Genomic DNA, 27,025 nt, shown 5'->3' on the forward strand with positions numbered 1-27,025 from the left:
TGGCAGATTTCCTTCCCTAAAGGACATTAGTGAACCAAATGGGGTTTTACAACAATTGACAATGGTTTCATGATCATCATTAGACTTTTAATTCTAGATTTTAATCGAATTCAAATTTCACCATATGCCATGGTAGGATTCTGGGTCTCTGGATTACTACTAGCCCAACGACAATACCACTACCCTACCACCTCCTCCAGAAGCACTTAGATGAAACTGCACCAGTATAATATAATTTCCTTCCACTGGTTATATATTTTCTTGGTGGAATATTTTCTAGCTGGCATGGCAGTATTAAGCAGGGAAGTAGTCGTCCCTATAACAGTAGTCTTTTCCAAGGGCCAAAAGTCAAAGTGGCATTAGCCTGCAATTAAAAAATAGATAGACTTGCATTTATATGGCACCTTTTATGACCAATATCATATGTCTCAAAGTGCTTTACTGTCAAAAGTACTTTTGAAATGTAGTCATTGTTAAAGTGCAGAAAATATGACAGCCAATTTGCACACAGCAAGCTCCCACATATAGCTATGTGATAATGACAAGATAATATGTTTTTTAATATGTTGATTGAGGGATAAACATTGGCCAGGACACCAGAGATACTTACCCTGCTCATCTTCAAAATAATACCTTGGGATCTTTAACATTCGCCTAAGCTGGTAGAAAGGGTTTTGGTTTAACATCTCATCCAAACAACAGCACTTCCTATGGTACAGCACTCCCTCAGTACTGTACTGGAGTGTCAGCCTTGATTTTTGTACTCAAGCCCTGGAACAGGACTTGAACCCAGAAGCTACTAACTCAGAGGCGAGCGCTACCAACTGACAAGACAAGTTCAATTTCCAACGGTTTCTCACAATCGCATGATGTAATGTTCATGGCAATCAGTGGAATCCCCAGAGAAATTATGGAATTGGCCAATTTCAGCTGTTTGTATTGCTTCTCCGGATTTTATGCTGATCTCTCACCAGAGTTATGGGAGGAGATTGGAAGAAGTTTAGGGGCATTACATACATCTCGAGTGAAATGCTTAGATTTGAGTTGTCCGTTTATTAAATACGTTTCAGTATTTTACAGATTCTGAACTGCTTAAGATGATCATGCAATTGCATAAAATTTTGTGCTTATTTTCTTATTATCTAGAAAGTAATAAAATCAAATCTATCCCAAACAGGTTCAAACAACAGAATCAACCAAATGTGAAAGGCTCTTTAAGGCATAAATGATCCTACTGGGATTGTTTAGACCCAATTGACATATTTGTGTTCTGTTTTTTCCTGCATTGATTATTGTGATAATTTATTGCACATGAAAGCAAATATTTCTGATTCTTTCTATACCAGGAAAGCTGCTATCAAGTTGCTTGATGTGGAAACGATGTCAGTAGAAGCCTAATTTGGTCTAATGAATGGATGACATGCCGGGTACTTTCCTGAAGTAGCTTAACTCCTGGGAGCCAATTAATATGGACCACAGCATAAAATCTAAAGAAAAACCTTTCTGTTTTACAAATGAAGGCTGGTGTCTCTGCACAAAATCACACACAAAAAAATAGCAGACATATTCATTCAAAATGCTGAGCTTTACCAAAATCAAATTTAGCCTGAATTGCACTTCATTTGTATTTCATCATTTGTTGAGCACGACAAAAACTGACAGGCAGGCTTCAGCAAAACCAGAAAAAATCATTATGTTCTTGATTTTAAAATCTGCCTTCTACTCCCATTGTCTCCATGGTCACTTTTTCAATTGCTCGATGAACGGTGCGCACCTCTTCCTGGGTCAATGTTCGTTCCATGTGGCGGTAGGTAATCCTGTAGCAATGGCTGACCTTTCCAGTCCTAGACAGAGAAATAACCATCAGTTCATCAACTCCAAATGCAGGCTGTACACACCCAACCTGCCAGACAATTACACACATAATGATATGGGATCGATTTTGTTTCTAGTCCAGTGATGTGAATGCTGCACAGTTTTGCTATAAACTGATTGGAATAATTAATCAACTCTTTTTTCTCTTCTTCACTGTGAATGTGGAGTTGCCAAGCAGGCACAGTTCTCAGAGTATAGCCTTGCAAGGGCCGATTTATTATCCACCCGTACTTGCTCTGTGAATTTGTGCTCTATTTTTAGCACCTTTGTTAATACACTGTGTCAAATCCCTGAATACAATATTTGAACAATTTGTTAACCTATTTAGTACAGAGACGTTTCAACCACCTGAATCATAAAGCATATCAGTTCTTAACAGACCATCACTTCTTAAAATTAACTTAATCAAGGTTTATTCTATATTTGGAGCATTGAACAATGAAAATCAAATTAAGATATTTTCCTTTTCTCCCCAATTTCTTTTTACTTCTTTTTCAATTCCAAAAGAGGTTACTCCTGTACACCAAAGTACAGATGCCTACAAGCATGACTGAACCTCATCCAACAAGCTATTCTTCATGTATAAATCTGGCAATGAGTGTTAGCAGTTCATTTAACTATAGCCTTATCACAGCTTAACCAGATTCTGTCCTTACTTGACATTAGGGTTACTGCACCGTAGTACAGCAACTTGCCTTTATATAGATAGCTATCAAAAAGAGAAAGCATGATTGATCTTTTTCCTTCTCTTGCTGAAATACATTGAGGCGCATTGTAGTTCCCCCATTGCTGCTTTGGCTGAGGGCAACGAACCCAAATGTCACATGTTGAATATTGCAAACCTTTTTATATTTATTACTTTGGTTTGTGTATTTTAGACCATGCTGGTGGGTGAGTTCTAACTTCCAAGCCTTTAATAGTGCTCATTCTTGCCTGCAACTCTAGGGAAGGGTTTGAGAACATGTACAAGTCAATAAACAGCAAGTCCTGTGTGGTAAGTGCAGTGGTTCAAGGACATGGCACACTATCATCTTTGCAAGACAACTAGGGATGTGGCAATAAATGTGGTCTTGCCATAATCAGCCACGTTCCAAGAACAATTGGAAAGAAGGTTTCAGAGCTGACTGCTAGACTCTCTTTAAATACTGACTGAGTTTAATATGAAAAGTACCTGAACCCCATTAGACATAATTTACTCCTCTGGTACATCATCACATTTATGCAATTCAGCCTTCCTGGTGTGCATGACTCATTTACCCACTCAGTCATTAAAGGATCTGAAATATGTTATCATATGATGGTTATTGAATATATATGGTTAGTTGAGTATTACTGGCACCTCACAAACTGGCATTAGGTGAGCCAGAAATGATCGAGTGATACTAACTTCATTAGACTATTAGGCATCTGACTACACCTGGTGTTACTACACAATTAAAAGGCAGGACAAATGTATTTTTCTATTCTTCGTTGTTAGGTGGTTCAAGATAAATCCAGAATACACTGATGCTTTTGATATGTCGCAACAACCAGTGGAACAAAACCCGAACCTTAGCCGCAATACTAACTGATAGTTATTGCTACATGCTCTTACATGGTAGAAAGTAGTATCTTGCACAAGTGTGTTTAAATGTACGTTCAAAGGTCTGATCACCAGTTTCTGAATGATAACAAGGTAAATTTTTTACTGACTAATAAAGTGGTTTGTTTATTCAGTGGTACAGTAGGGTGTTCATATTTCTTTTTAAAAAGCAACTTAGTAGTAGAACTCAATGCCACAGAACGGGAAAGGCAAATTTGATCAAAAATTTATGATGAATATGGAGTGCCGTTCATTTTTCTAATAGTAAGAAATTTAATTTGCATGGTGAAATGGGTGGGTTTGGGTCAGGCGCAATAATCAGTGGAGAGCAAAATCAGATGGGATTTAAAACAGGCATCCAGATTAAACCCATCCCATTCTTGTCAGATGGATTAGGTTCAAATCAAAGCCTACATTTTTAATTAGCTTGGTATGAATCCAGCCATCACTTTGAATTTTAGGTGGATCTAGCTATTTTCTCAAGTTGCAGAAAATATGTCTTACAGTCTTTGTGAACAAAATATCACTTCAAAGGCATCATCCCAAAGAAACATTTTCTGATACTCATCAGGTTAGGTGTTATTCTGTTCAATTTGGTCAGCTTTATACCTTAGTTGGATACATGCAGAAAGTTGAGAGATGACTTTGGATCCTAGAGCAAACAAACAATGTTTTGAATATGTGAATGGCTGACCATCTAATATAGTTATGGCTATACATTATGCTAATGCTGTTTGTTTTGGTATCATGAAAGGATTTTGATGATTGTTTTCAATGAAATCAATCAAAGAACTTCATACAGCCATACAGGTAGTGGCCCACGGTGTTACTTGCCCCTGAGGAATCGATGTAAGTGGCACAATGCCAATAGAAGTGGCATTACGCAAACACATTTCTTCCTAGGCTGTTAAAACACCAGAATTTAACATCCGTTTAGTTGCCAATCTGATGGACACCAAAGTAGGAGATTGCATAGAGTGGAGGTAGGGGGTATAAACAATGGAGAGAGTTCCACACTGTGAAGTATCATATGCCTCATCAAGAGGCTACCTGCCTTGTCTTGTGGCAGCAAAAACATGAACTGAAGAATGAAGAACAAGGACATGTTAATCTTGAAAATTACATATTGCCTCATTATTTGCTATAAAAATAATAGTGAGGCTAATGACGTTTGTCAATATTTATACAGAAATGATATAGCGATTTCAGGCAAAGGCTGTTGTGCAATCAAACATGGAAATCCAAAAGTTGCTGTCTTTGGTGTGTTGTTTGGCATTAGATTTGGGAAAATGGCATCTTTCCGTCTGGTTAACTATTGAAATGCAGTGAACACCATGAAATTGCTGTGCTTGTGTAGTAAAAACAAACTAAACTCGCCACAGAAAGTTAAATCTTGTCCATTTCAGTCTAAGTACTCTTTTAATGATGTGATAAATCTTAATTATTGCTAATTAACCATTTTGGCACTCAAAATTAACAATTTCAAGTGAGTATTCTTATTTATTCAAATTTTAATTGTCAGAGTTCTAAAAATGTCAAACTTAAAAAAATATTTTTCCTTTTTGTCTCATCTCTCTCTCTGAATTCAGTTTTTCTTTCATTCTCTTTATTTCTTTCTGTGCCTGTTTTGACGGTGAATTCACCCACTCTAACTTACGTTTTCTTTTCACTTCTTGCCGTGTTAATTTCACAATGTTTCAATCTGATTGATTAAGGAGCTATCCTATTGGTTACCCTGTTCTCGTAGGTCCCAGATGCCCTGTTTGCATTGCTGCACCATTATCTGCTTGTTCTTTCAGCAACTTGCCATGCCAAAGCTTTAAAAACCTAAATGTGCAAGAGCAAGTTTGCCACTGGATGCCTTGCCCCACCAAACTATAGCCCAAAGTATTCAAAATAAGTAGCTCAAAACAACAGCTTGTGTTCCCATGCAATTACACACAGTAAGACCCATAGAAGATTACCGAAAACTGGCGCTTAGGTAAACAATTCTACCCATGAAAAGATTCACAGAACTACATGTTGTCAAATTCTTTATGGTGTTGCCACAGTGTTCAATTTCTAGATCTACCTCTTATGCCTAGAGTTAGAAGTTAAGGTTGAAGAGGGAAGATCTGAGCTATCAATGCAACTGACCACCAATGAAATCAAAATCAAAAACAAAAAAAAACATATGCTGGGAATGCATTGCAGATCAATCTGAAGAAAGAAAGGGAAAGAAAGATGTTTCAAGGATTTTCTTCACACATTTCCAGCATTGCTGCTTTTTCCTTTTACCACAATTAGTCTCTGCTGTAAAATCCTACAAAATAATTTCCCTACATAGTTAGAAACAGCAGTTTTATTTCACAGAAGAACATAAGAAAGTAATTTAAGTCAGAGAGAATTGCAAGTCTCAGCATCTTTAAACGCGGTCAAAACTTATTTTCACTACTAAAACATTCTGAAGTTTTATGTATTTTTTCATAGTTTAACTTATAACAACAACTTGTATTTATTTAAGCCTTTAATGTAGAACCATGTGTTATTTACTGAATGACTCCTCTGTCCCCACCAAATGAAGAAACTATCAACAGGGTTCCACTTTTTGCAGCTTTTACTTTAACATGAATCAAGTATGAATTAACAGGCAGATGCTACTTCAAATAAAAAGGTAAATTTCACTTTAAATAGTCCATACAACAAAGATATGTTTTACACAATCACAAGCACCTGCATCACTCTCCGCATCAATGTGGCACTACATGGCTACCAAGTTCCACAATATGCTATTCTTTATTCATGCAGGGTAAGTAAGGAGTCCATCTGACAACAGTTTTACCTTTGAATTTCATGGGTACAATTATCTACGAACACTCTCTCCCTTCGGTTACGATAATCCAGATGGCGTAGCTTTCCAGAGTTCCTTTTAACTGACCAACCAATAGCATCCTGGTTCACAGTTTGGTCACTTCTGGGAAAACACCCAGCTCTGTAGTGTCTCTGAGATATTCATACAGCTTTCTGGGTTTAGACCTTTTTAGCCAATTGAAGAGCTCATTTTCTTTCTGCCAAACAGAAAGACTGATCTGATCCCTTCCTGAGAGTAATTTGCTTCTTCTTCTTACAAGAATTCTCTGTGTTCTTCTTTCTGTCTCTGTCTGGTTTCTCTAAGTGTTTGCACCTGTGTGATGATTGCCTTCATCCTCCAGCTCCTTTGCTTACAGCTCTCTTTTCTGTCTGCAGCTCCTTTGTGTCTGCCAGCCACATGGCTTCTTTCTTAACTTCCTTTCTGTGGTATGCTTCCAGTCAAGAGTCACATGGGCCAGTATTTCTTATTATCTATGAAAATTATAATTGATCCCTTTGCAAATGGTTCAAACTCTTAAAAGTCCCTTTCAAACATTCTTAAAAACAATTACAGATTCCACAGCCCTTTTGAGAAAATTACAAATTTTCCTTAATGTATTACTTCTGGGTCAAATATTATCACACATGTCCTTAAGGTGCTTCGCAGGGGAATAATCAGAAGAAATTGGACGCTGAACCAAAGAAGGAGATGTCAAAATGGGTGATTAATAGTTTGATCTAAGATCTGGGTTTCATGGAGGAGAGATGGAGGAGTTGGGAAGACAGAGGGGCTTAGGGAGGTAATTCAACATCATGGGGACTATGTGCCTGAAGGAAACAGTTATCAATCGTGGACTGGGAGTGAGTTACACAAAAGGCTAGAGAGAGTTTGGATGGGATTTGTGGGACCAGGAGCCAATGTAGGACAGAGTAGACTGTAGAATTTCAGATGAGATGATGATAATGAGAGCATTGGAATAAATGAATCTAGATGTGAAAAAGGTATAGTTGAGGGTTTCAACAACAGATAGAATGATGGAGTGGCTGAAATTAAGAGATGGAAAAAAATAGATTTTATGTTATTTTCCATCAAAACTACAAGAGAATTTTGGTCTGACTTAGAATCATAAAATGGTTACAGAACAGGAGGTCATTCAGCCCATTGAGTCTGTGTTAGCTCTCTGCAAGAACAATTCAGCTAGTCCCACTCCCCTGCCCCTTTCTTATAACCCTTCACATTATTTTTGTTTTCAGGTAGTAATTCAAATCCCTTTTGAAAGCCATAATTAAATAGGTTTCCATCACCCTCTCAGGCAGTGCATTTCAATCCTAACCACTCACTGTGTAAAAAATTGCTTTCTCATTTCACCTTTGGTTCTTTTGCCAATCACCTTATATTGGTGCCCTCTGATTTTGACCTCTCCGCCAATGGGAACAGTTTCTCTCTTTCAGCTCTATCTAGACCCCTCGTGATTTGAACACCTCTATCAAATCTCCTCCCAACCTTCTCTTTAAAGAGCCTCAGCTTCTCCACTCTATCCTCGTAACTGAAGACTTATTCCTGGGACCATTCTCATAAATCATTTCTGCCCCCTTCCTAAAGTCTTAACATCCTTCCAAAGGTGTGATGTCTGGAATTGGGCACAGAATGTTTTACAGGGGGGAATGGGGGTGGTTTTGCTCTCTAACTACTGCTACAAAAGTTGGTTCCAAATCGGATGACTTAAAAAAAGGCCACCCCGCAGCAATAACATGATGGGCATGGCCTAAACAATCAGAGAGTGGGACCTTCTGCTCCCTCTGTAGGAGAAGTCCCACAGTTGACAGCTGCCAGCCAATCTGATTGGATGGCAGCTCAAGCAGTCCCAGGGCTCAGTAGTGGGAGCTGCTGGAACTACAAGCAGGCCTTGGAAAGAAGAGCAATGGATCTCAGGCTGCAGTAAGTCCTGGGTTTTTAGGGAAGGAAGGGGATGAGGGAGCTGCAGGATGGGTTTTGGAGGCCAGGCAAGTAGGCATATAGAGGAGTGTGGGTATCATCATGGGGGTGGGCAGATGCTCCAAATGCACACAGGGCACACTTGAAGGATGGAGCCCCACCCCCCCCACCCCACTTCCTTCCCTCCTTTTAGCTAAGTGGGTTAAAAAAAATCATCTGCCCACTCCCGCCCACCTGCTCATGCCAAGCGTATTATGGCTTGAGCAGTGTAATTTTTGTGGCAGTTGGCTTGTTAACAACCTCAATTGTTCGTTAATTATTTTCAAAAAAATGTCAGCTGGGATGCCAATTTCAGTACCTGCCCTCTTACCATTTTACAGGCACTGGATTGGGGCTGGACAGGAAGGCAGTGGGCTAGCTACCTGTCATATTTTCGTGCCTCCCCCACCCCCCACCCCAGGCTGAAAACATTCCCTGCAGGAGGCCAAAAAAATCCAGCCCAATACTCCAGTTTTATAAAGATTCATCTTAATTTCTTTGCTTTTTTACTCTACGCCTTGATTTATAAAACCTAGGATCCTATGTGCCTTTTTAACCACTATCTCAATCTGCCCTGTCACCTTTAACAATTTGTGCATATATACCTCTCAGTCTCCCTGTTCCTGCACCCTTTAGTTTATATTGTCCCTTAAAAAATATTATGTGCTTGGCTGAGACAAGAATCAGAAGCAGTAATGATTTTTAACCTGATAGTCAATATTTGTCAATCCATGACATGCGGCAAAATTGTAAGAGGGATAAACACCTTTAATTAGCAGCTTGTATAGCTCCAGGCATCATACAGAAAAAATAATTACTTAAGTTCTCCATGCAATTTTTGAGGACTGCAGTAGTAGTTTTGACAAACTGAAAACAGTGCTGAGTATTTTAGTTTCTTCCAAGTATGTGCTACAAATGAATACTTTAAAAAATTCATTCATGGGTTTGTGGGTGTCACTGGCTAGGCTAGCATTTATTAACCATCCTAATTGCCCTTGAGAAGGTGGTAGTGAGTTGCCTTCCTGAACCATTGCAAACCATGTGTTGTAGGTATACCCACAGTGCTGTTAGGAAGGGAGTTTTAGGATTTTGACTCAGTGACCAAGAAGGAATGGCGATGTATTTCCAAGTCTGAATGGTGTGTAGTTCGGAGGGAAACTTGCAGATGACAATGTTCACATGCATCTGCTGCCTTTGTCCTTCTAGGTGGCAGTGATTACAAGTTTGGAAGGTGCAGTTGAAGGAGTCTTGATAAGTTTCTGCCACTGTGCTTTGGTGGTGGAGGACATGAATGTTTATTGTGCTGGATGGGGTGCCAATCAAGCGGGCTGCTTTGTCTTGGATGGCATTGAGTTTCTTGAGAGTGGGGTAAATGGAAAGCATTCCATCACACTCCTAACTTGTGCCTTATGGTGGTCACGGTTTGGGCAGTCAGGAGTTGAATTACTCTCTGCAGAATCCCTAGCTTCTGACGTGCTCTTGTATCCACAGTATTTATATGGCTGGTCCATATCAATTTCTGGTCAATGGTAACCCCCAGAATGTTGATAATGGGGGATTCAACGATGGGAATGCTACTGAATATCAAGGGAAGATGGTTAGATTTTTGTCTTGTTGGAGATGGTCACTGCCTGGCACTTGTGTGGCGTGAATGTTACTTGCTGCTTATCAGCCCAAACCTGAATAATAAATGAATAATGAATGAATAATCCCAGGTCTTCCTGCATTTGGACATGGACTGCTTCAGTGTCTGAGCAGTCATGAGTGGTGCTGAACATTGCAAATCATTGCTGACCATCAGCAAACATTCCCACTTCTGACCTCAAAGCAGCTGAAGATGGTTGGGCCCAGGACACTACCCTGAGGATCTACTGTAGTGATGTCCTGAGACTGAAATGATTGACCTCCAACAACCACACCATCTTCCTTTGTGCTAGGTATGACTCCAAACAGTGGAGAGTATTCTCCCTGATTCCCATTGACTTCAGTTTTGCTTTAAGAATCATTGATGTCACACTTGGTCAAATGCTGCCTTGATGTCAAGGACAGTCACTCTTACCTCACCTCTTGAGTTAAACACTTTTGGTCATGTTTGGAGCAAGGCTGTATTGAACTCAGGAACTGAGTGGCCCTGGAGGAACCCAAACTGAGTGTCGGTGAACAGGTTATCACTGAGTAAGTGCTGCTTGATAGTACCTTCGACAACCCCTTTCCATCCCTTTGCTGATAATTGAGAGTAGAATAATTGGGCGGTAGTTGGTCGGGTTGGATTTATCCTGCTTTGTGTACATACCTGGACAATTTTCCATATTGCTGGGTAGATGCTGGCGTTGTAGCTGTACTGGAGCAGCTTGGTTAGGGGTGGGGCTCATTCTGAAGCACAAGTCTTCAGTACTTTTGCCCGAATGTTGTCACGGTCCATTGCCTTTGCAGTATCCAGTGCCTTAAGCTGTTTCTTGATATCATGTAGAATGAACTGAATTGGTTAACAACTGACATCTGGAGGAGGTCAAGGTGGATCATCCACTTGGTATTTCCGGCTGGATGTGGCTGCAAATGCTTCTGCCTTTTCTTTTGCATTGATGTGCTGGGCTCACCCATCATTGAGGATGGGGATATTTGTAGATCCTTCTCCTCCTGTTAGCTGTTTAATTGTCCACTACCATTCAGGACTGGATGTGTCCAGACTGCAGAGCTTGTTTCTGATCTGCTGGCTATGGGGTCACTTAGCTCTCTCTATTGCATGCTGCTTCCGCTGTTTGGCATGCAAGTAGTCTTGTGTTGTACCTTCACTAGGTTGACACCTCTTTTTTTAGGTATGCCTGGTGCTGCTCCTGGCATGCTCTACTACATTCTTCATTGAACCAGGGTTGATGACCCGGCTTGATGGTAATGGTAGAGTGGGGGATATGCCGGGCCACGAGGTTACAGATTGTGGCTATATACATTTCTATTGCTGCTGATGGCCCACAGCATGTCATGGTAGCCCAGTTTTGAGTTTCTAGATCTGTTCAAAATATATCTCATTTAATATGGTGATAATGCCACACAACACGATGGAGGGTATCCTCAATGTAAAGACAGGACTTTGTCTTCACAAGGACTGTACGGTGGTCACCCCAACCAATACTGTCATGGACAGATGCATCTATGACAGGTAGATTTGTGAGGATGAGGTCAAGTAGGTTTTTCTCTCTTTTTTGTTCTCTTAACACCTGCCGCAGATCCAATCTAGCAGCTATGGGCAGAATCTTCTGGCTGGTATGCGGGTGGCGGAGTCCGCATGCCAGCGTTTAAAATGTCACGCGCTGATGTCACGTGAGTGTCCCGACGTCAGCGCGCGGCATCATGATATTTCAGTCGGCGGGCGCACTATGCAATGGGACGCGTGCCCTCCTTTAATTAAAGGCCTTAGGCCATTAACTCTCCAATCAACCAGGATTTTGAGGGGCCCATGTGAACTTCGGGTTGGTGCACGGGCCCAACAGTCAGGCGAGTAAGTGACTTTTAAGATTTTTTTAATAAAGTGTTTGTGTTCTTCACAAACATGTCCCATCTCGTGTGACATTTTCACATGAGGGGGGACATGTTAATGATTTTTTAATTTTACTATTTTTAGAGTTTCACAGAGTTTCAGAGATCTCCCTGAGGTAGCACTTTGCCTCAGGGTGATGTGCGCTCTTTCACGTGCATGCACGAAGGGTGCACTCTGGCCGTTGGCGAATCCGCCCTGCCCGCACAGGAAACACATAGCGCTTCCCATCAGGTGACATGCTGGGCGGGCCTCAATTGGCCCTCCCACTTAAAATGGCGGCAGGGCGTTTCGGTGGCGGCGACCGGCTGCCCACCTGCTGCCGAGTCGGTCAGGCCTGCCCGCCCATCAAGGGCAAAATTCTGCCCTATGACTTTTAGGGTTTGGCCAGCTTGGTCAGTAGTACTACCAAGCGACTCCTGGTGATGCACATTGAAATCCCCCAACCCAGGGTACATTCTGTATTCTTGCCACCCTCAGTGCTTCCTCCAACATGGAGGAGCACTGATTCATCAGCTGAGGGTGGGGTATGTGATAATCAGCAGGAGGTTTCCAGGCCCATGTTTGATCTGGTGTCATGAGACTTTATGGAGTCGATGTTGATGACTCCCAGGGCAACTCCCTCCTGACTGTATATCACTGTGCTACCATTTCTGCTGGGTCTGTCCTGTTGATGGGACAGAACATGCTCAGGGATGGTGCTGGTGGTGTCTGGGACATTGCTTGTAAGGAGTATGACTATGTCAGGCTGTTGCTAGATGGTCTGTGGGGCAGATCTCCCAATTTTGGCACAAGCCCCCAGATGTTGGTAAGGAGGACTTTGCAGGGTCGATAGGGCTGGGTGTGCCATTGTTGTTTCCAGCGACTAGGTCAATGCTGGGTGCTCTGTCCAGTTTCATTCCTTTTTGTAGATTTTGTAGCAGTTTGATACAACTGAGAGGCTTGCTAGGCCATTTCAGAGGGCAGTTCAGAGTCAACCACATTGCTGTGGGTCTGGAGTCACATGTTGGCCAGACCAGGTATGGACAACAGATTTCCTTCCCTAAAGGACATTAGTGAACCAGATGGGTTTTGTGACAATGGTTTCGTGCTCACCATTAGAATAGTTTTTCATTCCATATTTATTAAGTGAATTTAAATTCCACTAGCTACCTTTGGAGAAAAGTCAGCTGAACAACCAAGGCCTGCAGTGCAGGCACTATTGAGATAGAAAAAATGAAGCAAATGAGATAGGGTGACTGGGTGATGCCAAGTTTGGGTTTAAAATCGTGTAGATTGTAAGGAGAGGTAAAGACCGGGGTTAGTTAGGATATTTCATAGCACAGAGTTCGTGAAGAAGATAAGATTAGGCCAGGCGATTGCAACACCAGTACATTGGAAGTTTAAAAATCCATTTTTGCTGCCGGTATACTTTAAGAACAGGAGGGGCTGATTTTGTTCCTGGAGCACATTGTCACCATACAGAAAAAAGGGCAAAGATGTGTCATGTCTTTCATGTACAGTACCTGTTTCTGGTGGGCACAGTCTGCCTGAACTAAATGGGACTTCGCAAGTGCTTTGGTAATGTTGCATAAATATCATGAGAACGCCTTCCATATCATTTAACTGTCATTTTGCTGAACGAACTTCCAGTTACTACCTGTATAAATGAACTTCCAGCATTGTTAGATTTGGTGCAGTATATGTAAAGTTTGAAGTGCCAGTAAGAAGTTTCATACAACAACTTTGAAGCCATTTTGACTCATATTTCTATTTCTGTTCTGTGGGACATAAGGATCTGATGAACCTTTGTGGCAATTGATTAAAAAAATTGTCCCAGCTTATTCCAGAAGCTTTGTTTTTCAGTTCTCATCAGTTTGCCAGTCCTACTTCAGTATTAGCAGTAAATTTTGAGATTATATTCCCTATAATCAAATCCAAATAATTTATACATGCAGACCACAAAAGCTACCCAGCACCTCGAGTACACTTCTTCCAGCCTTCCTCCAGTTTGGGCAACACCCTAATTTGGTTTCTTGCCTGTTAACCAACTTATTCCATGCCAATGCATTTCCTATCATTTCATATATTTGAATTATTTTTTAAACAGGCCTTTTTTGAGAAAACCTAGTGAAAGCTTTCTGAAAACACTATTTACATAACTACTGCTTTACACAACTACTGCATTCCCTTTATTGAACCAACTGGTCACCTCATCAAAAAACTCATGAATTGGTTAAAAGCAAATTCATCTTGGCTGTCTTTGATTAACCCGTGCATTTCTAGTTGCCCAATAGCTTTATTTTGAATTATTGATTCTAAAAGATTGCTCACAATTGATGTTATAATAACTGAGTTATCCTTCTCTCCCTGGCTCCTCTCCAGTTCCATGTCACAACATTGTTTAAAGAAGGATTATAAAGTTTGTCCAAAGCCCCTGCTATCTCCTCTCTGACTTCTTTCAACAGCCTAGGCATTGAGAAGATTTAATAATGAAACAGTTACAAAGAAACATTTAATGGGACACCAAATATAAAATAGATTCTGCTGGATAATTTTTGTAAGGTTAAATAATTAGATCTGTGCATTATTTTGTACTTTTGCCGATGAAGTCTATAAAAATTTAAGGTGGAAAAGGAACGTATTTCAGTGTCAGCACAGGAGTTGAACAAGACTAACTGAATACTGCGAACATTCCTTCCCTGTTACAAGAATATTACAGCAGTATTAAGACACTTATCTCATTTACTTTTAAGTTCTTATTTTTTCATCTCATTATTTTCTTTATGGATCCTGAACAATCCTCCACCACTGCAACTTGCCTCATTCCATATTAAGTGCTGAAAAAGTTGGCACTATGCTTCGCTAAATTACTGTAGTTATATTTATAGCAAATAGCTCCACAACTGATATCCTGAACAAGCACCAGAACTAGTTACTAACAATTAGGAAACTATTCTGCAATGATTTTTGCAATATATTAAACACTTTAATCTGAACCTACAGTGGTCATTGTCTTACAATTGCGACATGCCAAAATAATTACTACCACCAGTTGTTGATGCATGAGCTGGCAACAGAATCCCAGAATTCTGCTTCTCCTCTGAGGTGTTAAAGCAAAATAAAACAAATGAACCATTTCTGTGCCTCTAGATACCACAGGGTTGTTTTTAAATCTGTTTCTTTGTATTGCCTTAAAAGAAAATTTCAGCCAAATGCCAAAAAGACTTTGGACCTGAAGTTGGGCTCGGTGGGTGCCATTCGGGAGCCAAAATGGTAATCACTGCTTGCACACACACTTCTGCTGTAAATTATGATGGACGGCGTATTGGTAAGGATGTTAGTGCGCATGTAGTTATTGTCTGCCAGATGTATGTGGAGAAGACAGAGCTTAATGTCAATCAGTGTGCATCAATGTGTGAGATGCTTACCCTTCACTAAGCCTGTCCTGACTGAAATCTGCCATGTTCAGCAGTCACAACTTCAACCTTAGAGCAGGACAAGGACTGCACTGCCAGTGGCTGTGGAGGTGACGTGTGGATGAAATTTTATACTGCAGAATGAAGGTTTTATGACTGCTGCCAGGATACCAGGCATTAACCTGCATGATTGGTAGCCTACAGTCACACACCAGCTGAACTTTGAGAGAGTTGAACCCCTATCAGTTCTGGAATATGGCAGGGATACTATGTTGCACCCGCAAAGTAATACATGAGCAGCCAATGACACCCCGCAATATGTGGAATGCTACAATCCCAGTGAAGTCATGTACTCAGTCTGTCTGGTCTCTGGCATGAGAGAATGAAATGTAGTTAGCTCCCATTGAACAGAGAGCCTCAGACATCTCCCTTAGGCAACTGTGGACAGCAAACTACGAAAATGTTTCCCGTTCCAGCCTGCATTTAAATCAACATTCATGGGTTAACTGGGCATCACCATCCTTATCCCAATTTGGGGCTATTCAATACAGCCTACTTCCCCTCATCTGAACTCATCTCCCAACCTCTCCCAAATAGTACACATTTAACAGTGGAAATGACATTAAGAGCACAATGACAGCTGACTGAATGTTTCTGGCAGCAAACTCACAAATTCATGACAGTACTTCAGCCTTACATTAGTACTCAGTTCACACTTTAATTAGTTCCCATTTTTGTCTGCATTCTAATGTTGTGATATGGTGAGGGAGCTACCATGCGAGGCAGAAACAACAGTCAAAAGTAGCAGGCATGTTAAATACCCAGGTTATGTTAACAGGTACGTCGTGCCAACAAATATGCACAAATGTTAGAATTCCTCCCCATTTTACTTCCTGGAGGTGCATATAGACATGAACATTAGAATGGAAGCTGCTGCAGTGAATTGTGGCCATGTTGCATTGAGAAAGTTAGCAGTCTGACTCGTGGAGTTTTCTATAAACATAACCATATTGTGCTATGGTCACTGCAGTAGGGCAAATCTATCCTATTTTTTCCTCACTTTCTCCTCACATGCATAACCAGCAGAATTATAACTGATGGGACTTACTCAACCAAAGTTCTTACTTTACTTTAAGTGGCAGGCAGCCCATATAAGTTGATTACTGCTAATGGTTATTATTGAAGAAAAATGAAAGTAAAGATATTGTAAAATTATTAGGACAATAACACCAATAGGGATGTTTCATCCAGCAGCAAGATGAACAACATCAATGCCTTGAATAATAATAAAAAAAAATCTACAGTTAGTGACAGCAATTCTAATCCCAGGATCTTCCTAAATAAATTGTAGATTTCTTGGTTCAGGTAGGTGCCAAATATTCCCATATTAGGAGCAGATATGCCATTGTTAACTGACTGAATTAATACTAATAAGAACATGTGTCATCATTTTCTTAAGCTTTCTTTTTATATTTTTTGATTAAGTTCACCTCTTTTTCTGCAGTCTTACATCTTTTCCTTGCCTACCTGGCCAGACAGCTCTGCAGTGAGAAATGACTGAATAGCCAATGCCACAATATGAACATCACAAAACAGGCCATTGCCAGTGGGTGGAATTTTCCGTGCCCGTTGGCATCGAGCGTGTTCAGTGGCGAGTGGACAATATGGTGAATAGGCCAAAAATTGGTTTCACGATGTTATGAAACCGGTTTGCAATTGTCCACTCAGCCTGTTGATGGCATGCCGCGTTCCCTGCCATCGGACGTCGGGAACCTCATTGTAATACATTAGCATACCATTATAAAGCCAGCCCACTGGACTCACCCACCCGCCGCCCCCTGCGCCCCCCCACCACCCCCCCACCCCCAACACCCCCACCCAACCCTCGCTGGATCGTCCGTCCACGTTGGCGGAGCAACACTCCGGTGTAGAACATGTCTTGACAACTGTGACATGCAGAAGTCAGGACTTACCACCAGGTGGACATCCAAGGAGCAGAAGATACTGGAGCCTGATAACAATGGGATCCTGGAGGAATGTCCTTGGCATGCTGGGTGGATTCTCATGGACATGGCTCTGCTGAGAAGCAGCTCATGGAAGTTGGAAAGTCACCATTGATGCTCACAACGGATGATGGTTGAGGGGGTGGGAGAGGAAGGTCTACGATCAACTGGGAGAGGAAAAGGTGTTGAGAGGGTGTGAGTTTGGGGGGGTAATGAAGTTTTTGGGGGTTGAGGTTGAGAGGGGGGGAATGAAGGCCTCAGGTAGAGTGAGGTTGGGAGGGGGGGATTGAAGGTGTCAGGGGCGAGAGGTTGTAGGGGGAATGAAGGTGCTGGGGGAGGTTGTGGGGGTGAGAGAGAAGAGGAAGGAGGGGGTAACGGGGGAGAAGACGGCAACTGGGGAGCTAGGTGTAAGGGAAGGAGTTCAGAGAGGGGAAGGAGTGCGGAGAGGGGAGGGAGTCCAGGGGAGGAAGGAGTGTGGAGATGGGAGGGAGTCCGGGAGAGGAAGGAGTGTGGAGAGGGAAAGAAGTAAGAGTGGAGAAAGAAGTCAGGAAAGGGGAAGGAGTAAAGCTGGAGGAAGAAGTGAAGGTGTCTGAGGGAGTGAGGAAGGGGGAAGGAGTAAGGCTGGAGGAAGCTGTAAGGCTGGAAGAAGGAGTCAGAAGCGGGGAAGAACTAAGGATGATGGAAGAATTAAGTGCTTCTGAGAGTCAGGAAGTTGGGGGGGCGGTGGACTAAGCAGGGAGGAGTCTGGGGGTGGGTGTGAGGACTAAGGTGGGGAAGGGGTTCCAGGGGAAAGGGGTCTGGAGGGGAGAAGGGGTTCCAGTGGGGGAAGGAGTCCAGAGAGGGAAAGGGGCCCAAAGGGGAGAAGGGGTTCCCAGGGAGGAAGGGGTTCCAGGGGGAAGGGGTCCGGAAGGGAGGGTATCCTGGTGAACGTGCAAGGGAGGGGTCTGATGGGTCCATGACTGCCTCCTGGGGAGTGAGCTGAGGGTGGGCGCGGTATGGAGGAATGGTGAGAATGACCGAGAGCAGAGTGAGGCGGTAGGGTGGGAGGGTGAGGGTCCAACGGTAGCGGTAGAAGGAAAAGTTGGGTTCCTGTGAAAAGGGCGGTTGGTGAGGCAGACAAGGACCCTGGGGGTGGGAAGGAGGAGGTCAGGGAGGTGAGTGTGAATGGGGGTGGGATTTTCAGGAAGGAAGGGGATGTGTACATTCACCTGGACATCCCTGAAGGAAAATGTTTGATAGGCTGATAGGTCATGGAAGGGAGGTTGAAGTTGATGCCGGGGTATCAACTGTGATGGGAGAAAGGAAATGGGTAACTGGTGGAGGTGAAAAGACGAGGGAGCTGACAAAAAAGCGAATCCAGGCCACGTTGTCCAAATCGAAAGCACGTAGGAGAGTGCTAACACGTGGCTCCAAAAGGTTGACCCAAGGCTGTCTAGCTGCCACTCCTCCTCCCTTTAGGTGCCCGGGGGTCCCAGCCTGGCTCCTTGAGGGGAATGAGCACCTGGAGGGACGTCGAGGTGCCGTGTTTCCCTCTCGCATTGCCACTGCAGGATCTCACAAACGGATCTCTCGATGGAGTGCAGGTCTGCACACATCTCTGCATTCTGCTGGACCAGGATCTCCCATGGTGCCTGCCATCCTTCCCACGGACGCCTTTATACATGCACATTTGGGCACCACTTCATCAGAGAGCAGGCAGTCGCACTCCTCTGACTCACGTGCCACTCTGTTGAGGGCTTCCAACAACTCTGTGTGATGTTCCCCCGCCTTCTGCTGACTTTCCAGGATGAGTTGGAAGGCCAAACCTAGAGGCTTGTCATCGGACTCGGACCTCACAGATGTCTGATCCCTAGCAGTCCGAGTGCTGGGGAGCTCACACAAGCCTGTTTCCTGCTGCTGCGGACATGTGTCCGTACAGTGACAACCAGATTGTGAACCCAAGCTTGCTCTAGATCTAGGTCCCACCGAGGTGTGTGTCTCTACGCTGGTGCAGGGTGTGGGTAAGCGCTGTGATGGGCCTTCCAGGCTGCTTATTTTCAGCTCTTCAATGGAGGAGGTGTCCTCTTGGCTGGAGGTGAGGACCTGGATGGAGTTGAGGGACTGGCTGGCTGAGGGCGTCAGTTGATTGGCAGAGCTCCGTGTGAACCAAAGTAGAGATAAGTAGTGCATGGCAGCAGTGTTAAAAGCAGGAGAGAGAGCACTCACATTTGCAATGAGAGAGGGATGATGTGGTGAAGGATCTACACAAGGATCTTTACCACTGACCTCAATGTCATCGCAGGTACGGTCCATGTCCTCACTGGTCAGCACAATGGCACACTCCTCAAAGTGAATGAGGGGCCGAAGGTGGGCCACTCCACTACCAGTCTGGTACCTCTCCCTCCTGCTTTGAGCCAGCTTCTCCTGCATGAAAACAGATGAGAGAGTGTGAACAGGACACATGGTAGTGCATGGAATGTTTTCGTGGTGAGCGAAGCCATGGACAGGAGCCATGGACAGGTTGAGGACGTGAGATTGAGAGGATATGAGCCTGAGGGAGATGTGAGGGCATGTATGAGAGTTAGTGGTGTTGTCCCTTGAAGTGCGAGATCCCTGTGGATGTGTGATGGGTTTGTAAGTGTGTGAGTTGAGAGTGATGAGAAAAGTGAATTATCTTGGCGGAAAAGATGAGACCATTCATCTTGTAGCGTCACTGGGTGGCTGTTCTCTTCTGCAGGGCATAGGCACTGACCACCGCTGCCACCGCTTCCCATGCTGGATTTGCGATGCTGGTGCCCCTCCTCCTGCCATAGTGGGGGTAGTAGACATCATGGCGGGACTCCATGGCATCCAAATTAATCTTGAGGGATGTGTCACTAAACCTGTGGGCTGCAGTCTTTTTGCTTTTGGGGCCATCCTGTCTTCCATGCAGTAGTCATGGGCTAGAAGCACTGAGAGATGTGCGCGCAGCTGGACTTTAAATATGGTGCCTGGCATGATGAAGTGGCGAGGTGATGGCATGGCCTGTCTGCCATGGAAATTGCATATTTCCTGAGAATGCACAATTAATGTGGCAGGTTTGGGACAATACGGTGTGAAAAGCTGCCACTGTGGCCGGCAGGTAAAACGTTGTTTTATCTGCCCGCTACCACACTTGGCGCAAATCTGGGACGATTCCACCCAGTGTTTCCTGTAGCATCTTGCCAGGAATGGCATTGGTGTGACTCTCTCATACAATGACCACCCATCCTCTCCCACACAAACCTACTGTTTAACATTGTTACCTCTTAACACAAAATAAATTGTGAACTGAGTGGAGTGGGCACCAAGCTATGTTCAGTCTGCTCCATGACCCATATACCCCACCATTTGACCCATTGTGCCTGTACTAATTCTTTGAAAGAGCTATCCCATTAGTCCTCCTATGAAGCAGTTCATTTCAGATCATAAGAACATATCACATAAAAGGAATTCTTGACGCCTGTTTTTTTTTGTAAAATATCTTAAATGTGCGTTCTCTTGTTACTGACCTTACTGCCATTGGAAACAGTTTCTCCCTATGTACTCTCTCAAAAATTCTTATTATTTTGAACATCTCTATTAATTCTCCCCTAAACCTCTGTTCTCTAAGGAGAGCAATCTCAGCTTCTCTAGCCTCTCTTCTTAACTGAAGCCCATCATTCCTGGTAGCATTCTAAAAAAATCTCCATTGCAGCTGCTCCAGGGTCTTGACATCTTTCCTAAATTGTGTCAAAACAGATTTAAAAATCACGATTTTACATATTTCAAAGAAACTGTTGTGAATTTGTTAAAAATCGCCTTGTAGTGATTGCAGTTTTCCTGCAGCCATTCTCTCTAAACCATTGTTTCTAATACAATGTTTATGTCAATTAGCTTGAACTTCTCAGTCACACTTGACTTTAATTCTTGTATCCGCAACTTTCCCTCTTACTGATTTTTCTGTTCAGATGAGCCTCACAGCTAGTTGCTCATGCTTATCTGTTAAGCATTGATCAGATACAGAACTGCAGTGCCTCCTATCAGTTTAACAAGTAATTTACATAAGTAAACAAATTGTCAGGCTATTAGTGATCATTTGATTGTTCTGGCAAACTATATGGTTTAATAAGCAAATTTATCTTGAGTGTGATCATTAGCAGGGGAATTCAGCCCAAGAAACAAACAAGCAGCTCTGCTAGCCTGACACCATGTGTGACAGAGATGGGGACACATCATTGAAACTAACATATAGCACCAGCGCTAATTGGTTTTACAGAGAGAATCTATCATATAATTATTTCATTTAAGACTTAAATGCTAATATAAGTTGTTCAGCGTGATACCCATTATGGAAAATAAAATAAGATCAATATGAAATCACAGATACCCACCTCCCCCCAAAAAATTCAGCAGCAATAAGAAAGAAAATATTGCTCTGAAATTTCACAGGGCTTTCCACTGGTGTTTTGTTGAAATTTAGTTGGAAACTGGAAGAACCCCTAGAGAAGTATTGTGAAAGGCTGTTTTCAGCCATTTACACTGTTTTCCTGAGGGTGTGGTTAACCAGAAGAGGCCATATAAAGCAGTGTGAGTGATCATCTGTGGTGTCAGGATAACAGGTACCCAGACCAAAAGATAATGGGTCAGTATCAATCAAGACCTAAAAATAAAAACTCACAATAAGGTAATCAGATGTGTAATATACCTTTAAGAAGAATGTTATAATGGAGGATCACATGATCTTAGTATCCAATAGCAGAGTAGCGCAGGCTACCTTAGTAGTCAATAGTCTAGAGTTAAATCTGTAATGTAGACAGGATTTGAGTTGTAAGCACACAAGTGTAACTGCTGAATTTCTTGTAAATAAATAGAAAGTGTTTTACATAAGAACTATCCGCTGATCTACTCTGTCAATGGTGCCAACTCAGCCATACTGAAACAAGTGTGCAACTCGGATCCAATAGTCCAACTAGGGTCCAACAAACTGGCGATGAGACAAAAGCAAGAAAAAAGCAAGAAAAAGCGAGGAAGGAAATCAAGTGAAATGAAATCGGGCCGTGCCTTGCACGGTAGTTGTAAGTAGAATTCCTATCCTAATCGTCGAAGCAGTCCCCTTGAAGCATGCCACAGTTTGGAAGAGTTGATTCTTTTGACCCAACCGTGGATGATTGGTCTAATTATGTGGAACACCTTGCGTTCTTTTTTTAAGTTAACAACATTGCGGGGGAGGAGAAGAGGCAAGCGATCCTCTTATCCATGTGTGGGAGTAAGACCTATGGATTTATTCCAAGTCTGATGGCACCCAGTGCGCCAGACTCAAAAAATTTTGATGGCTTAGTAAATCTTGTAAAGAGTCATTACTAGCCCAAGGCCTCTGTAACAATACAACGGTTCAAATTTAATTCAAGAAATTGAGCCCCGGGGAGACAACTGCTTGTTATGTGGCAAGTCTGAAACAGTTAACAGAATATTGCGAGTTTGGTACATCTATAAATTATGTGCTTAGAGATCATTTGGTGTGTGGTATAAATAAAGATGCGATTCAGACGAGATTACTGTCTGAAACAAATTTGGATTTTCAGAAGGCGCTAGAAAAAGCACTGGCCATGAAAAGCACAGTGAAGGACTCAAAAGCCATACAGGGCGCACAAAATGGTGCCGTCCTCCACATTGGGTGGGAGCCTCAGCCAAAAAGGATGTGGAAATGCACAGCTCTAATGAAAAGCAGGAAGCAGCCACCGCTTGCAGACAATTAAAAAGAAATAACTCAGCAGCAAAAACATAGCATAATGGTAACAGAGGTGGAAGCAAACAGCCTTATAATGAATGGAAATTTTAAAAAATTGAACATTTTTACTGTCATTGAAACAGACATCTCATGTGACATTGCAAGGATAGAATCAGGCAGATTTTCAATCAAAAGAAAAAACCCTGTGAAATCCATAAAGTAACAGATTCAGATATTAATTTGTTATATAATTTAAAGGTAGGAAGAACAGAACCTATCTATGTAACTGAGGGGGAATGATAGGCCTATCAGAATGGAGGCGGACACAGGAGCATCCACTACAGTTATAGGTGGGAGACATTCACGTATCTGAATTATGGAGAATGTAAATTAAATTTGGAAAAAACAGATGCCAAATTGAAAACTTACACAGGAGAAGACATCAAAATCAAAGGCATAAGCAGGGTTACTGTACAGTATGGAAGTCAATCAGTAAATTATCCTTGATGGTGATAGCAGGTGAGGGGCCAAACCTCCTTGGATGAAACTGGTTGAAAAAAATTAAATGGAATTGGACTGAGATCTTCCAGCTGAGAGCTAGTGGGCTACCTGAACTACAAAAATACGCCTCAGTTTTCCAAGATGAACTTGGGAAGATCCAGGGACTACAAGCAAAATTTCATGTAGATCCAGACACCATCCCCCGATTTTTGAAGGCAAGACCAGTACCTTATGCAATGCAGGAAAAGGTAGATGCTGAATTGGACAGGTTAGAGAAACTAGGAGTTATATAACCTGTGCAGTTCTCAGGATAGGTAGCACCAATAATGCCTGTACTGAAACCTGACCAAAGGATTTGAATTTGTGGAGACTACAAATTGATTGTCAATTAAGTGACTAAGTAGGACAGATAACCTATAACAAAAATTGAAGACCTGTATGCTAAGCTGACAGGTGGAATCGCCTACACAAAGCTTGATATGAGTCACGCTTATCAACAATCGGGGTTAGAGAAGGCCTCCCAGAAATTTGTAATAATTAATACACACAAAGGATTATGCCAATATACCCGTTTGCCTTTTGGTGTATCCTCAGTATGCGCCATATTCTAGAGAACAATGGAAAGTTTACTGCAGGAATTGCCTCACATTGTACTTTATCTAGAAGTCCTGGTGACAGGACTCACTGAAAAGGAGCGTTTGGCAAACTTGGAAGAAGTTTTGAAACTTTTTCCACAGGTGGGAGATCATTTAAAAAATGTTCCAAGTGAAAGAGGTAATTTATTTAGGTCACAGGGTAGATGCACAGGGCCTCCACCCGGATGTGGAACAAGTGAGAGCCATTTGAGAGGCACCAGTGCCAAAGAACACCACCGAGCTCAAATCATTCTTGGGAATGATCAATTACTGTGGATGCCTCTTGCCTAATTTGTCGACAGAACTGGCACCCTACTCAAGAAAAACTAATGTTGGTTTTGGCAACCACAGAAAGAAGTTTTCACAAAGGTGAAACAACTGTTATACTCATCCACCCTATTAGTACATTTTGACCAAAGAAAAGAGTTAGTTTGGACATGTGACACATCAACCTATGGATGAAAGTATACTCATACACTGCCAGAATCAATGCCCATCTCTGTTCTCTTGCTGAAGCTACACCAAGGAGTGGGAGCAGTGCTCTCCCATCGAATGGACGATGGTTCAGAATGACCTATTAGATTTGTATCAAGAACACTCAACACAGCAGAAAAGGGATACTCACAGATAGAAAAAGAAGGCTTATCAATCATCTTTGGTGTCAAGAAATTTCACCAGTATGTACACGGGGGTCATTTTAATATCGTTTCGAACCATAAGCTTTTGCTAGGATTGTTCAGCGAAGACAAGACTATACTACTTATAGCCTCAGCAAGAATACAGAGATGGGCTTGATTCTGGTAGCGTATGAGTATACTTTCATCCTAGGCCTGGAAATCAGGTTGCAAACGCTGATGCACATAGTCGTTTGCCTTTGGAAGAACTTGTTTTATTGTTGAACTTCTTAGATTCATCACTGGTATGTGCTAGACAGATCAGAGATTGGACAAGTTGAGACCCAGTCTTATCCAAAGTACGAGAACAAGTTCTTCACAGTTGGTAACAAGAACAGGAATCTGACGAAATGAAACCATATTTTCACAGAAAATATGAGATAACCAGCCAGGATGGTATCTTATTGTGGGGAGCTTGAGTGATATATCTTCCAAAAGGATGAAAGCCTTTGTTAATTGAACTACATAGTGCACATCCAGTATTTCCCGAATGAAAGCCACAGCACACTTATGGTGGCCTGGAATGGATGGAAAAATAGAGAGCTTAGTGTGAAGTTCTACGCAGTGTCAGCAAGTGCAAAAGTTACCTCCAACAGCTCCATTACACCCTTGGGGGTGGCCAGGAAGGCCATAGGTACGATTACATATTGACTATGCGGGACCTTTTATGGGGATAATGTTTCTCATTGTTAACGCTCACTCAAAATGGATGGGCATACATGAGGTGAAGTCACCGACATTTCTGCTACAATTGACAAGCTACGTCAAAGTTTTGCTATCAATGGACTGCCAGAAATGGTCGTATCAGATAATGGCACAGCATTTACGAGTGCTGAGTTTCAACAGTTTATCAGCTTCAACAGTATCACTCATGTAAAAACTTCACCAAACCACCCTTCTTCAAATGGACTGGCCGAAAGAGCGGTTCAAACATTCAAAACTGGCATGAAGCAATTAACCGGAGACTCCATAATGACCAAGCTAGCACATTTTCTTTTCCATTATAGGGCCATCCCACACATGACAACAGGTGTCACACCTGTGGAATTGTTGATGAAACGCCATTTCAGAATGAGATTGAGCTGAATAACATCAAATTTAGGGGGGGAAGGTGGAAAGGAGTCAGGGAAGTCAGAAAACCGGACATTACTGGCATAGTCGTGACAGGAAGTTTACCGTAGGAGAGATGGAATATATGAAAAATTTTGGAGAAGGACCCAAATGGTTATCAGGTGAAATAAGTGCAATGACTGGACCTCTTTCTTACTACATGAAAGTGGAAGACCGAGTCATACGGAGACAAATAGATCATATAAGGAGGAGAGAAACAAAGTATCAGGAAATTATTCCTCCAATGTTTACGACTGCGTTAATATCTCCTGTTGAAAGAACGCAACTGAGTACAGATGTGTCTGAAGGACTGGCTGTACTTGTAAGAGTTGAGGACACAGATTTGCAGGTGCCCACCAAAGAACCTGATGTTCAGCCAACACCAGAAAAATAAGTTCCTGACAAAGCATACGAAATTGTGTAGCTGAGACGTTCTACACACATAAGGAAACCCCCAGAAAGACTGAATTTGTAAATTACTTATCTGTGTAAATGCGTGACATTTTGAAAAAAATTGTAATTTTAACTGTAAAAATTATTTGAGTAAAAGGTGGAGGGAGGGATGTAGTAATCTGATGTGTAATATACCTTTAAGAATATTATAATGGAAGATTACATGATCTTAGTATCTAATAACAGAGTAGTGTGGGCTACCTTAGTAGTCAGTAGTAGTCCAGAGTTAGAGTCTGTAATGTAGAGACGAGGTTTGAGTTGTAAACCACAAGTGTAACTGCTAAATTCCTTTGTAAATAAATAGAATGTGTTCTATATAAGAACTACCTGTTGATCTACTCTGTCTATGGTACCAACTCAGTCATCCCAAAGCAAGCATACAACCCGGATCCATTAGTCCAACTAAACTAGTGACCAGGATCCAACACACATCTTCAGAGGTTCCACCACAGAGAGGTTCACTCGCACCAGAAGCATAGGCCAGTATGCCTCTTCTGATTTGGGACATTAGCTCTTGATACTACAATGGCAAGGATGTGGAAACTCCCAACACTGCCCCAGGTACTCAAGTAGCGTGAGAATGGAATATTACCCCAAATTATCGCATGCAAACTCTCATATATGATGGAGACCTGGTGCCATGTCCTTGGAAAATTGGGGACGTGGGGGTGGGGCTTCTCTGCCAGAATTGCAGTGGGACCCCAATGGAACTCCTGAGGGTTTTTATCCCTCATATTTGCATTAAATAAGC

At 42.3% G+C, this 27,025-nt stretch overlaps 1 protein-coding gene across 13 annotated transcripts in view; it reads right to left on the minus strand.

The window, feature by feature from the left end:
- Positions 1 to 1,038: 1,038 nt before the first annotated feature.
- The window catches only part of fars2 (phenylalanyl-tRNA synthetase 2, mitochondrial), a 509,243-nt gene continuing 483,256 nt past the window's right edge, over positions 1,039 to 27,025 (minus strand). For 11 of the 13 annotated variants that reach the window (XM_041183492.1, XM_041183490.1, XM_041183493.1 and 8 more), the window contains one exon: positions 1,039 to 1,844. In XM_041183492.1, the coding sequence (XP_041039426.1) occupies positions 1,749 to 1,844 (96 nt within the window). In that variant the 3' untranslated portion in view covers positions 1,039 to 1,748. Of the gene's footprint in view, positions 1,845 to 19,459; positions 19,598 to 21,877; positions 21,976 to 27,025 lie in introns of those variants that run through there. The other 2 variants (XM_041183484.1, XM_041183485.1) reach the window with 2 other exon arrangements.

The sequence above is a fragment of the Carcharodon carcharias genome, chromosome 3, assembly GCF_017639515.1.
Source record: "Carcharodon carcharias isolate sCarCar2 chromosome 3, sCarCar2.pri, whole genome shotgun sequence".
NCBI lineage: Eukaryota > Metazoa > Chordata > Chondrichthyes > Lamniformes > Lamnidae > Carcharodon > Carcharodon carcharias.